The sequence below is a fragment of the Pseudochaenichthys georgianus genome, chromosome 5 (genome assembly GCF_902827115.2).
Source record: "Pseudochaenichthys georgianus chromosome 5, fPseGeo1.2, whole genome shotgun sequence".
Classification (NCBI taxonomy): Eukaryota; Metazoa; Chordata; class Actinopteri; order Perciformes; family Channichthyidae; genus Pseudochaenichthys; species Pseudochaenichthys georgianus.
In genome coordinates this window covers 24,210,963-24,223,569 of record NC_047507.1, presented here as the reverse complement: position 1 = coordinate 24,223,569, position 12,607 = coordinate 24,210,963, and the positions used below count along the sequence as shown (strand labels likewise).

Sequence of the window (12,607 nt, the reverse complement as noted above, 5' to 3'; positions counted from 1 at the left end):
GCTGCAGGTTGTGTTGAAAACACAGCAAAGTAAAGAGCTCCGTAATTTCATCATCAGACAACGGGACATTTTAGGAAGAGCAACGAGTTGTCGACAGATTAGATCAGCATGATACAGTAGCTGTCGTTCTCAATAACCGGTATTATCACACCCGAGGCCCGAGTAGTAGTTGACCTCTCTGTCAAATGAAGCGTGGTGCTGTTATGCTGGCAAAGTCATGCCACTGTCACCTCTGTCATCTCAATCATGTGTTTTATCTCCCTGCTTCTCTCTTCTCGTCCTCCCTCTGTCTTGTTTGATCTTACCGTTGTGTGTGTGCATGTTTGTTTTTAGAGAGCATGGCACTGGTCACCAGCGGCAAGAATCCCTCTTCTGTCCAGGATTCCTGTGATATAAAGGTAACCATGACTACAGTGAGAGCAATTTAGTGTAATGACCTTTTCCTCACACTGCCTCAGCACTCTGCTGCCTGCAGGTGTGTGTGTGTGTGTGTGTGTGTGTGTGTGTGTGTGTGTGTGTGTGTGTGTGTGTGTGTGTGTGTGTGTGTGTGTGTGTGTGTGTGTGTGTGTGTGTGTGGTGTGTGTGTGTGTGTGTGTGTGTGTGTGTGTGTGTGTGTGTGTGTGTGTGTGTGTGTGTGGACTAGCATTACTATACTTGTGGCGACCTAAATCTGTTTACATAGTCACGTGTGGGGACTCGCCTCCCTTATGGGGACAAATTGGAGGTCCCCATGAGGGGAATCATTCATTTTAGGGTGAAGACTTGGTTAGGATTAGGGTTAGGGTTAGGGTTAGGGTTAGGCATGTGTTGGTTATGGTTAAGGTTAGGATAAGTCTCTAGGAAATGTATGTAAGTCAATGTAATGTCCCCTGAAGTGATGTATACATGGTGTGTGTGTGTGTGTGTGTGTGTGTGTGTGTGTGTGTGTGTGTGTGTGTGTGTGTGTGTGTGTGTGTGTGTGTGTGTGTGTGTGTGTGTGTGTGAGCTGTGGGTGTGTGTCTCTGAGTCTTTGAGTGTACATTAATGTTTCAGAGCACGGTGTCAGTACATCATAATGGGAGTGCAAGTGTTGTTGCATATAAAGTAGGGCTGCAATAGTTATTTAAATGTTAAATGGATTCATCAATTGTCTTTTTTAAGAAATAATTTGACATGTAAAACGGGAAATATGTTCTTTATGTGAAACAAATGTCTGAGGGAACTTCATGTGCTGTAGGAAGATTTTATTTTTTGGACAAAGCTATGATAACCCTTTCCCCTCGTGTCCAGTCTATTAATGGTTAAATCAACTGGCTGCTACATATTATTATCATACAGAGAGGTATCAATATTGCTATCTAAGACTTAGAGGAAAGCTATATTGTACAAATTGTTTAGCTGTTCCTCATTCTTTAAATAGCTCATCTTAAGTAAATGCCCAAACTCCAAAGATACAGCACTGAATGTACAATGACACAACATATAAACAAGCAGAAAATCCTAAGATTGATGATTCTGGAAAACTCAAATGTTTTGTACAGTATTATATGATAAAAAGGTATCGATCTGTTATTGAGTGATTATTATTCGACAAATCTGTTAAGCACTAACATGTCTTGGTTTAACTGTTTGGGGATCCTTTGGTCAAACATTTGCTCCTGCGCTGTTGCCAGAGCAAACAGCACACTCAAGCCAGCCGCTTCACATCATTATACTGCAACACTACCAGGCCTTCGGTTTTATGTCAGTCAGTTTGTGGTTATTTTATAAAACATAGGTTATTTAGGAAAATGCTCCATGTCATCACTATTGAATCTAAAGTAATAAGGTGTTAGTAAACTATTTTTAATACAAGTCAAAGCCCTTATACAGAGGATGTTTTGCACGATCCAGTGGATTTTACTCACGATGTCCACTGGAGGCTTAAATGCTTTTCTCTCTTGTTACTTTGTGATTAAGTTTTGTTCCCACCTCCGGGTACTTACTTTCTCTCTCTCTCTCTCTCTCTCTCTCTCTCTCTCTCTCTCTCTCTCTCTCTCTCTCTCTCTCTCTCTCTCTCTCTCTCTCTCTCTCTCTCTCTCTCTCTCTCTCTCTCTCTCTCTCTCTCTCTCTCTCTCCTCTCTCTCTCTCTCTCTCTCTCTCTCTCTCTCTCTCTCTCTCTCTCTCTCTCTCTCTCTCTCTCTCTCTCTCTCTCTCTCTCTCTCTATGTATGTATGTCTCCCCTCTTCTTGTTGCCCATACCTCAGAGGGCTCTGGAGCAGCAGATGGAGTCACATCGTGAGTCGCACAGCAAACAGCTCGGTCGCCTGCGAGATGAGATCAATGAGAACCAGAAGATCATCGACGACTTAACTGAGTCAGTGCTTCATTATTGTTCTTCACCTTTTCAGAGAAACTTAATAAGGCTACAGATACTTAGCGTGTACAGGAGTACGACAATAGGAGTTCAGGAGTGTTTTAAAGCAGGGGCCAGTTGCATGAAAATAAACTAATTTATTTTGTCTTAAATGTAACTTTTAGTCAGCATTGCTTTACAGTACATAAACACCGGTATTAAGCTTCCTGATGAGTGGCTAATGTAGGAATGACTTAGGTAATCTGTTGGGCAATTTCATCTGGGGTAATAAAAGGCACTTTGTGATCAATACACTTTAAACTAGCTGAAAACCTAAATCACAGTGTCTTATTTAGTACTTCCCATGACTTAAATGTTATCTGATATCATTTGAATATACAAAATGATAGGTTATCAAGGAAAAGGCATAATAACTACTTTCTTTGACCCTGGACTGTGTTGCATTACAAAGCAGGTTTTACATGGCTCCAACGCAGACAGCTTATCCACTCCGCTGGCTGTAGGCTTAAATCTGTATTCCTATTCTTCCGTCATATGCAGTGTGAAAATGCTATAATTGGGGATACAATGTCTCAGTCCATGAGTTCTCAAAAAGTCTTGCGGTAGCTGTAAGAGGGTCTGAAATCAATATGTGTGGGGGTTGACATGCTGAGGAAACTGCAGTGTGGGAGGACTTTAGATGCTTCTGCTAATTACCACAGATCATTGAAAAACCCCAGGCCTTGTTTGGGCTCCTTGAAAGCATGCCCCTTCAGGTGCCTTGTTTTGAAGATTTCTGTAACAAGCATGAACGTCTGGGAGTAGACTGCAGTGCAGAGCCTTGAGAAACTAAAGTACATTTCGCAAATGGTCGAGGAGTACTGACCCATGGAGCAGCTGCAGAGGGGTGGGGTTGCTCTGCTTGTCCTGCTGACATGGCTTGAATTGGATAAGCAGCTTGAAAATGGATGTATGAAGGGATGGAAGAAGAACAGAAATGATCTGGAAGCAGTAGTGTGGTCATTTTGATCCTTGCAGCAGAACAGAAAGGTATAATAAATATTTGTCCAAGATTTAAGGGTCAGTAAAGTGGAGCATGATAAAATAAACTGTTCAAGTTGATGAGGAAACGCAGTGCGCTATTTTAAAACAGGATGTATCTGTACCCTAATGTGACACTAACAGCTTGGATGTGACCATGAGGACACAAATCCTTACCCTGCAAAGAAATATTGAGCCTTCTCATCATTTGTGATCATGCCGCTTTGAAAGTCTATGCATGCCACTGAGCTGAAGCGTTACCCCCCAGAGACAGGGAAGACAATTTATTTTTCGCATTTGTCAGTGTCAAGCTGAGGCCAAAACAAAACTCATCACAATACAAGCAATTGTCAACAATGATTCTCTTAAATGGCATTTTATACCAGTTTACAAACATCCAATCAACCTCTCTCGTTGTCCTGTAATATTTATTGGAAAATGCATAGTGGTTAAATTCTAAGAACTTAGATTAAATAGCAAAAAATGTTAAGGCACATGAGAGTTCATGAAGTTTGACTAATATGTGTTTTTGGTGCTGCTGACCTCCATGTCCAGATTGAACCCATTGTATTACATATCTTATTTTACATTTCCCCAATTTTGGATTTCCTTTAGGAGAGAGAAATGATGTATATGTCTTGTTACATTTTGTACTTTTTCAGTTGTAACCAGAAGCAGGAGCTGGAGTTGGAGCAACTGCATTACGACTTTCAACATCTCAGGAGTCAAGAACATCACAAGAGCCGGCAGCTGGAGGAACTGACGTGAGTCTCTGCTGTTCTGTCCTGGCCAGCATTCAAACACTCCACCATATGGAGGCCCAACGGCGAGCTGCCTCTTTTGATTCACATCTTCCATTCCTCTCTGTCATCCGTCTTCGCTTTGTCTACTTCTTTTCCTCTCTCTCTGCAGCTCTGTCATCCTATTTACAGTATACGTTTATCTCCCTGTGGAGGAATAAAGTCGTACAGTTTGTAACTAAAATGAACCCTTTTAACCCCTTTCAGTTCTTGGAAAGGTAACAGCTGGCTGCTAATAGGTCTGTTTCAGTCTGCACTGCCCTTTGCAGCGTATTGCATCAGATGGCAGATTGAAGCCAGAGTTAGATGCGATCTTTATTCATGATTTAATCTGGCAAAAATGTGCTGTAGGGAGTTTTTTTAATTATCTATCTTTCTGTCAATATATAGATTTCTCCATGAGCGTCATGAGCAGTCCAAGCGGGACCTCAAAGGGCTGGAAGACACGGTTGTAAGTCCTTATTTGCTGTCACGATTCACTTGGCTCCCTCACGGGCCAGTGATCCACTAAATACTCCCAAACTACTCTAACTGCACTATTTCCTCTCTCACTTTATTCTGAAGTCTCGTGAGCTCTACACCCTGCACAACCTCCGCAAACTTTTCGTTCAAGACCTCACGACCCGAGTTAGAAAAGTAAGACGGAAACAACTTCTTGAATCTTGAATCCTCCAACTTTTTTGAACTGCAGTATTTCCGAGGTTGAAGGTTCTTTATTGTTTCTGTCCACAGAGTGCACAGTTGGAGCTTGATGAGAGAGGGGGATATATCAGTCAGAAACAGAAGATTTCCTTTCTTGAAAACAACCTCGACCAGCTTACAAAAGTTCACAAACAGGTAACAGCCCATATCAAAATATAAATGATAGTGAGAAAACAGAACATGTTTTATCCATCCAACATTTCATTTGAAACTAGGACACATAATAGTGTTTGGCTCAGCCTGTAAATGTGATTATCACTGTGCCATGGCGCAGCAGTGTCGGCTGAAACGCCTTACCAGGATAGAGTAAATATGAGCAGAGCCAAATTAAAATACAGAACAGTGTGCACTGTTTGTCATTGTTGACAAGAGTAATGCAGGCACCATCAATCATTTTACTATTGCAACTTCAAATATAAGTCTCCTTGAAAACAGAGCAGAAGCAGGTGTTAAACCACGCTGCTTTCAGGGAGAGGAAGCCCGGTACTCAGTCGCTCAGAATTGGTAAATACAAAATAATTCATCATGCAGGTGCACATAAAACACGCCTTTTATCCTCTCTGAATCTGACGCACACCATCTCTCAAAGTCAACCCTGCACTCAAAAAGATGAGACACAAACACTCAAATATACACAGACACACACATACACTTCACACATCCAACTTTAATATTCCTAAATGGACTACACTAGAGCGAGTGTGGATGTGCTAAACGCTCTGCAGACTTGCACACAAAGTGGTGCTGGCAGAGTGGTGAGCGCTGCACTGCAGCAGTGTCAGAAAGCCAATCCTAAAGTGGCTGCTGGGAGACTCCATCCCATCTACCCCCTGCTGATACTGTAGGAAAGGAGATGAAAGTCATGGTCATAAATCAACAAGCTCCCAGAGGAGAGTGATAAGACTCCTAAAGACAGGCAGGACAGCGGCTCTGCTCTGTCTGATTTGTCCTGCCCTCGTACAGACACAGTACTGACTGACTGTATTTCCATCTGGAAACACTCACACCTGTCATGATTTCTCTTATTACATCAATTGGAAAATAGGAGTCGTGCCTCTATTTCCCATTTCTCTTCAAAATGATTCTCAACCAAACAATAACATAGCTCTGCCAAACCTGAATCTAGGATCCTTAGCCTGTTAGATTACTTGGATACAAAGAGTATTATTCTTTGCACAGTGCACCACAGGATTGTGTCTCTAAACGCTTTTAACAAATGTGTAAAAACATATTGGTGGGGATGAAACATTCCGTCAGTGTTATGCTTTACTCCCACAGACTCTGTCATGGCTGACACTTTTTTTCTTGATATCTAACTTCTTTTTAAAATGGTTAACTTTTTTGGAGAACCTTGGCAACACAACGTTACAGAAATACAGATTTAAAGTTGATCCTTTGGTTCTGGGTTCTTGGCTTTTAACAAAACTCACTAACACATTATTCTCTTTTTTTGCTTGCCAGATTAAATGGAATAATTGGATGAACGGATGAAACACAGAGCAATGTATATTCTTAGACCATTTTTCCTTAAGGCAACTTATTTGGGTCTAACTAATATAAATGTTCCAGGTAAAGAGATTTGTGAGGTCACTTTGCTACATCCATTGTTGTATGCTTTAACTATTGATTTCAATGTTCTCTTCTTGGAGACAAAAGGTTGGATCTCTAACAGTGAAAAACTGCACGATCATTTTCCTATGGAATGGAAATGGGAAATAGGAAGATAGTTAATCCCCGGGTTTATGTCTTCTTTTGTGTGACAGCTGGTGCGTGACAATGCAGATCTTCGCTGTGAGCTTCCAAAACTGGAGAAACGTCTTCGGTCTACAGCTGAGCGAGTCAAGGCTCTGGAGGTCGCGCTGAAGGAGGCGAAGGAAGGAGCCATGAAGGACCGCCACCGCTACCAGCAGGAGGTGGAGCGCATCAAGGATGTGATGAGGGTCCGCAATCCCTTCCGCCGGCCCCATGCTGCACACATAGGTAATATCATCCTGCTCACTGACTCACACACTCAGAAAATACTTCAGAATAATGTAACAGCCATCAGCAGTGATCTACACACTGTATTACACGTGTCATTTCAGTAAAAGCTGTTATTTCATAAAATGATCTTTCACTCTGTCCTCTGCACCTCTCTATTCAAATCTGATCTATGGGTATTAATATGCAATATGCACTATTACGTTCCTTTTTAGGACATTGATTGCATTTCATTGCCTCAGTACTTGTACAATATGCAATGACAATACAGTATATCGCATCTTATGTAATTCAGTCCACGATCAAATTACACACAGCCGTTTTCATGACATTAAGGTTATTTAGAGGCATATTACAGTTTTTCTCAATTGCTTAAGTATGGCTTTTATTACTTCTCAAAGAAATAACAGTCATTTATACTGCAGCACAACAACTTCAAATGACTCCATCTTGCATGAGGTGAATTATTCTACCAGTGCATCTCAATGCTTTCAAAACAAAGGATGTGTGTGTTCAAGGAAACGTGTCAACATGAGTCCACTGAAATTATTTGACATCATTTTATTTTATGGAAAATTTGAAGGAGTTTGAGGAGTTGTCAACTGATCACCATCTGGTGGTGAGTTGGGTCGAGTGGCGGGGGAAGCCTCTGGATAGACCTGGTAAGCCCAAACGTGTAGTTCGGGTGAACTGGGAACGTCTGGAGGAGGCCCAAGTTCAGGAGGCCTTCAACTCACACCTCCGGCGGAGCTTTTCGGGCATTCCTGTGGAGGTTGGGGACATTGAACCAGAGTGGTCGGTGTTCAAAGCCTCTATTGCCGAAGCCGCGGTGGGGAGCTGTGGTCTCAAGGTCTTAGGTGCCTCAAGGGGCGGTAACCCTCGAACCTCCTGGTGGACACCGGTGGTCAGGGAAGCCGTCCGACTGAAGAAGGAGGCCTTCAGGGATTTGTTATCCCGGGGGACTCCCGAGGCAGTTGCAAGGTACCGACAGGCCCGAAGGGCAGCAGCCTCATCCGTGGCCGAGGCAAAGCAGCGGGTGTGGGAGAAGTTCGGAGAAGACATGGAGAAGGACTTTCGGGCGGCACCAAAGTTGTTCTGGAAAACTGTCCGACACCTCAGGAGGGGGAAGCAGGGAACCATCCAAGCTGTGTACAGTAAGGATGGGACGTTGTTGACCTCAACTGATGGAGTGTTGGGACGTTGGAAGGAACACTTTGAGGAACTCCTGAACCTGACAACTCCGCCCTCTATGTTAGAGGCAGAGCTGGAGTATGACGGGGGATCAACGCCAATCTCCCGGGGGGAGGTCACTGAGGTCGTCAAACAACTCCACAGTGGCAAAGCCCCGGGGGTGGATGAGATCCGCCCGGAAATGCTGAAGGCTCTGGGTGTTGAGGGACTGTCATGGTTGACACGTCTCATCAACGTTGCGTGGAAGTCGGAAACGGTACCGAAGGAGTGGCAGACCGGGGTGGTGGTCCCCCTTTTCAAAAAGGGGGATCAGAGGGTGTGTGCCAATTACAGAGGCATCACACTACTCAGCCTCCCCGGGAAAGTTTACTCCAAGGTACTCGAAAGGAGGGTCAGGCCGATTGTCGAACCTCAGATTGAGGAGGAACAATGCGGATTCCGTCCTGGTCGTGGAACGACGGATCAGCTTTTTACTCTCGCAAGGATCCTGGAGGGGGCCTGGGAGTACGCTTATCCGGTCTACATGTGTTTTGTAGACTTGGAGAAGGCGTATGACCGGGTTCCCAGGGAGTTACTGTGGGAGGTGCTGCGGGAGTATGGGGTGAGGGGGTCTCTACTCAGGGCCATCCAATCTCTGTACTCCCAAAGCGAGAGCTGTGTCCGGGTCCTCGGCAGTAAGTCGGACCCATTTCCGGTGAGGGTTGGCCTCCGCCAGGGCTGCGCTTTGTCACCAATCCTGTTTGTAATATACATGGATCGGATTTCGAGGCGTAGTCGTGGGGGAGGGGGTCTGTAGTTCGGTGGACTAAGGATTGCACCACTGCTTTTTGCAGATGATGTGGTTCTGATGGCTTCATCGGTCTGCGACCTTCAGCACTCACTGGATCGGTTCGCAACTGAGTGTGAAGCGGCTGGGATGAGGATCAGCACCTCCAAATCTGAGGCCATGGTTCTCAGCAGGAAACCGATGGACTGTCCACTCCAAGTAGGGAATGAGTCCTTACCCCAAGTGAAGGAGTTCAAGTATCTCGGGGTATTGTTCTCGAGTGAGGGAACAATGGAGCGTGAGATGGGCCGGAGAATCGGAGCAGCGGGAGCGGTACTGCAGTCGCTTTACCGCACCGTTGTGACGAAAAGGGAGCTGAGCCGGAAGGCAAAGCTCTCTGTCTACCGGGCCATTTTCGTTCCTACCCTCACCTATGGTCATGAAGGATGGGTCATGACCGAAAGAACGAGATCGCGGATACAAGCGGCCGAGATGGGTTTCCTCCGCCGGGTGGCTGGTGTCTCCCTTAGAGATAAGGTGAGAAGTTCGGTCATCAGGGAGGGACTCGGAGTTGAGCCGCTCCTCCTTCGCGTCGAAAGAAGCCAGTTGAGGTGGTTCGGGCACCTAGTTAGGATGCCACCTGGGCGCCTCCCTAGGGAGGTGTTCCAGGCACGTCCAGCTGGGAAGAGACCAAGGGGTAGACCTAGGACCAGGTGGAGGGATTATATCTCTTCGCTGGCCTGGGAGCGCCTTGGGATCCCCCAGTCAGAGCTGGTTGATGTCGCCAGGGAAAAGAAAGTTTGGGGCTCTCTGCTGGAACTGCTACCCCCGCGACCCGACCACGGATAAGCGGGAGAAGATGGATGGATGGATGGATGGAAAATTTGAAGGATAATTTCTCTTTCAGCCAATTAAACAATATCCATTAAAACTCATGCGGTATGGTTTTAACTATTCTTATTCATTACAGTGTGCATCTTATTTCAACAGTAATTTCAAATAAAAATAAATTATAAAGACAAATGTCTCAATATTCTGTTTAGATTTATGCAAATCATTAATATGTAAAATGCTAATTCTCTCCACATCCGCTGCTAAGGTTACATATACTAACACCCTTCTCCATCTATCCGCACCTTTTCTTCTGCTTCTGATATTCAATTTGCACTTGGAATGTACTGCGAGAAACTTTTATCACGGTGCAAGAATTCCTTTCGTGAAATGTCCAGTACCTACAGTATATTCTTCCTCCATTCTCATACTCCACCTCATCATGCATGAGCAAGGTCCTGAGAACGTTTTTAAACTAAATTCAACAACATATATGAGTTGCCAATAATTGCTACAATAATTATAATACCAAACAGATAGATGTGATGGAGGGCTGCATTTTTTTCCGAAGGATTTATACAAAGAGCTCTTTCGAGAGAAATGCAATGATTAGAAAAGCATTGTAATCCATTTTAATCAATAAGACTTGCTTCATCACTGTGTCTATTGAAGGTAATTGGACTCGTGCGTTTGAATTCTGTGAAACAAATGAGATGCCTACAGTATGCTGCTGTGAGAAAAATTAGCTATTGATTTTAGAGTCTTTAGAACAATGATTTTCCATGGGGATTATACTAAAGCGCCTCAGAATAACTGTGATGTGTTGGTGTATATTAAAGTTATAAAGAAAAAAAAAGATCTTGCAAGAAGTGTGTTCATGTTTGGATGTTTTGAAGTTGGATCAAAAAGACTTCAGCTGGAGAGCTAATGTGTGTTTCCTGTGTTGGAAAACAGGCTGATAAAATGGTGATTTTACTGCTTTATGCTAAATTTGATGGGCTACATAAAAACAAGGTCTCCATCTAAAGCTGCAACAATTACTAAATCGGTCGATTAAAATACAAATATAAGCCAACTATTGTGATAATTAATTGATAGTTAAATTAATGTTTCTACTTCCTGCTAAAATGGCAGAAAATGCTGTTTCCAGCCTCTCAAATATGAAGATGTGCTGCTTATCATACTAACCGTGGACAGATTTGGACGGAAAAAACCAGACATTTAAAGGCATCACCTTGTACTTAAAAAACGGGATGGACATCTTTTACTATTTTCTGAAATGTTATAGACCTGGAAGTATAATGGTTTCTCTTTTTATCTCTAAGGAGAACTTTGAGAAGTGATTTATATTGTATATTGTAATTTGTGTTTGATTTCAGCCCTTATTGTATAACCTTTGTGAAAGAGAGCATTGCAGTCATTTGGTTTCCCTGATTAAAAAAAGGTTATCTATATTCAGTGGCAGCCAGTTTCACTTGGACTTTAATATATCCTCAGTATTCAAGTCACATTAAACGTATAACTCTGTCCTAGAGATGACAGGTTAACACCTTCTGGGCTGCACAAATATGATGTTTTGTGTCTTTTATGGTTGAATGGATAAATCAATAAATCATTCTGTTTTATCTCTAGCCAAGCCTGTGCGTGCCGGCCACTCGTGCTCTCCCACCAACCCCTTCTACATCCGAGGCTACAGCGATCACCCCGTTGCCTTCTATAAAGCTGACTTCCACAACAGCAACATGAAACAAGAAGCTGCTCCTGCTGCTCCTGCTGCTCCTGCTACACCAGAGAGTGAGCCCAGGTTACCTGAGGCCAACTCCAAACAGAGCAGCCCCACCAAACACCCCCACCCCCAGGTCGACGACTCTCACGACAACGAAGCTCAGGACAGCGACTCACACGACAACGAAGCTCAGGACAGCGACTCACACGACAACGAAGCTCAGGACAGCGACTCACACGACAACGAAGCTCAGGACAGCGACTCACACGACAACGAAGCTCAGGACAGCGACTCACACGACAACGAAGCTCAGGACAGCGACTCACACGACAACGAAGCTCAGGACAGCGACTCACACGACAACGGACCTCAGGACAGCGTCGCTCAGGACAACATGTGAGCAAATCCAGCTGCATGTGTAGAATTTATAATTGAATGGAGTAATATCCTGCAGGTGATTATACACATCCTTGAACATAATGGTTTGGACTACTTCATTTGTTTACATCTTACTAGTTATTTACAGAGACGTTGTATTGGCAGTGCAGTTATCATGACTATCCGCTGATAGTGAAGACAATGCAGTCGAATGCTTGAGAAAAGCTCTGGAAACTGCTAAAAGGGTGATCTTTAGTTAGGACTATTTTGCCAGCCATTGAACACTGTGAATTATTTTCAAAAGTCAGAAATAATAGATCACGCTCAAGGCAAATAATGATGTTCTTATACAAAGTATACTGTATCTAGATCTATCTGTGTTCTTAGTGCAAAGCTTAAGCAGCCCAGCTTTTTACACTTTAGTGTGTTAGTAGACAAAAGCATTGTGTTTTATGAAGACACATTTGCACATCTAAATGCGTTGAAATGCAGACCAGTGATTCTTAAAAAATAAGAACCAATATTAACCAATGACTAACCTTTTAGTCACTCTTCGTCGAGACAGTTTAACACATTTCTCACACTGCTGTTTTTAAATAGATCCTGCTCTACCCACTCTGTGTACAGGAGTGGGATAATTGTTCTCATGTGGGAGTGTCTCATGTGACAATCTGCCACATAATGTTTTTTACAGAATACAAAAAAAACGTCAGCCTCAGAATCACATAATTAAATCTATTTACAAGAATAAATACAGAGCTTGCATCTCTGATTAAAGAAAACGTTGGCCTTGCAGCTTTCATAAGTCATTTACAGTGTTGTAATCATATGCACTACTTGTATATTGAGTTTACCATGCAGCAAGTAGGTCACCTTCT

The 12,607-nt window shown here is 43.4% G+C and overlaps 1 protein-coding gene across 1 annotated transcript in view; it reads left to right on the top strand.

Annotated features, from left to right (window-relative positions):
* The window catches only part of kif5ab (kinesin family member 5A, b), a 73,350-nt gene that overhangs the window by 55,892 nt on the left and 4,851 nt on the right, over window positions 1-12,607 (top strand). Inside the window, exons 20-27 of the mRNA XM_034082514.2 lie at window positions 334-398; window positions 2,226-2,335; window positions 4,018-4,119; window positions 4,546-4,606; window positions 4,720-4,791; window positions 4,888-4,992; window positions 6,621-6,837; window positions 11,258-11,747. Of these exons, the coding sequence (XP_033938405.1) occupies window positions 334-398; window positions 2,226-2,335; window positions 4,018-4,119; window positions 4,546-4,606; window positions 4,720-4,791; window positions 4,888-4,992; window positions 6,621-6,837; window positions 11,258-11,747 (1,222 nt within the window). The remainder of the gene's footprint in view (window positions 1-333; window positions 399-2,225; window positions 2,336-4,017; window positions 4,120-4,545; window positions 4,607-4,719; window positions 4,792-4,887; window positions 4,993-6,620; window positions 6,838-11,257; window positions 11,748-12,607) is intronic.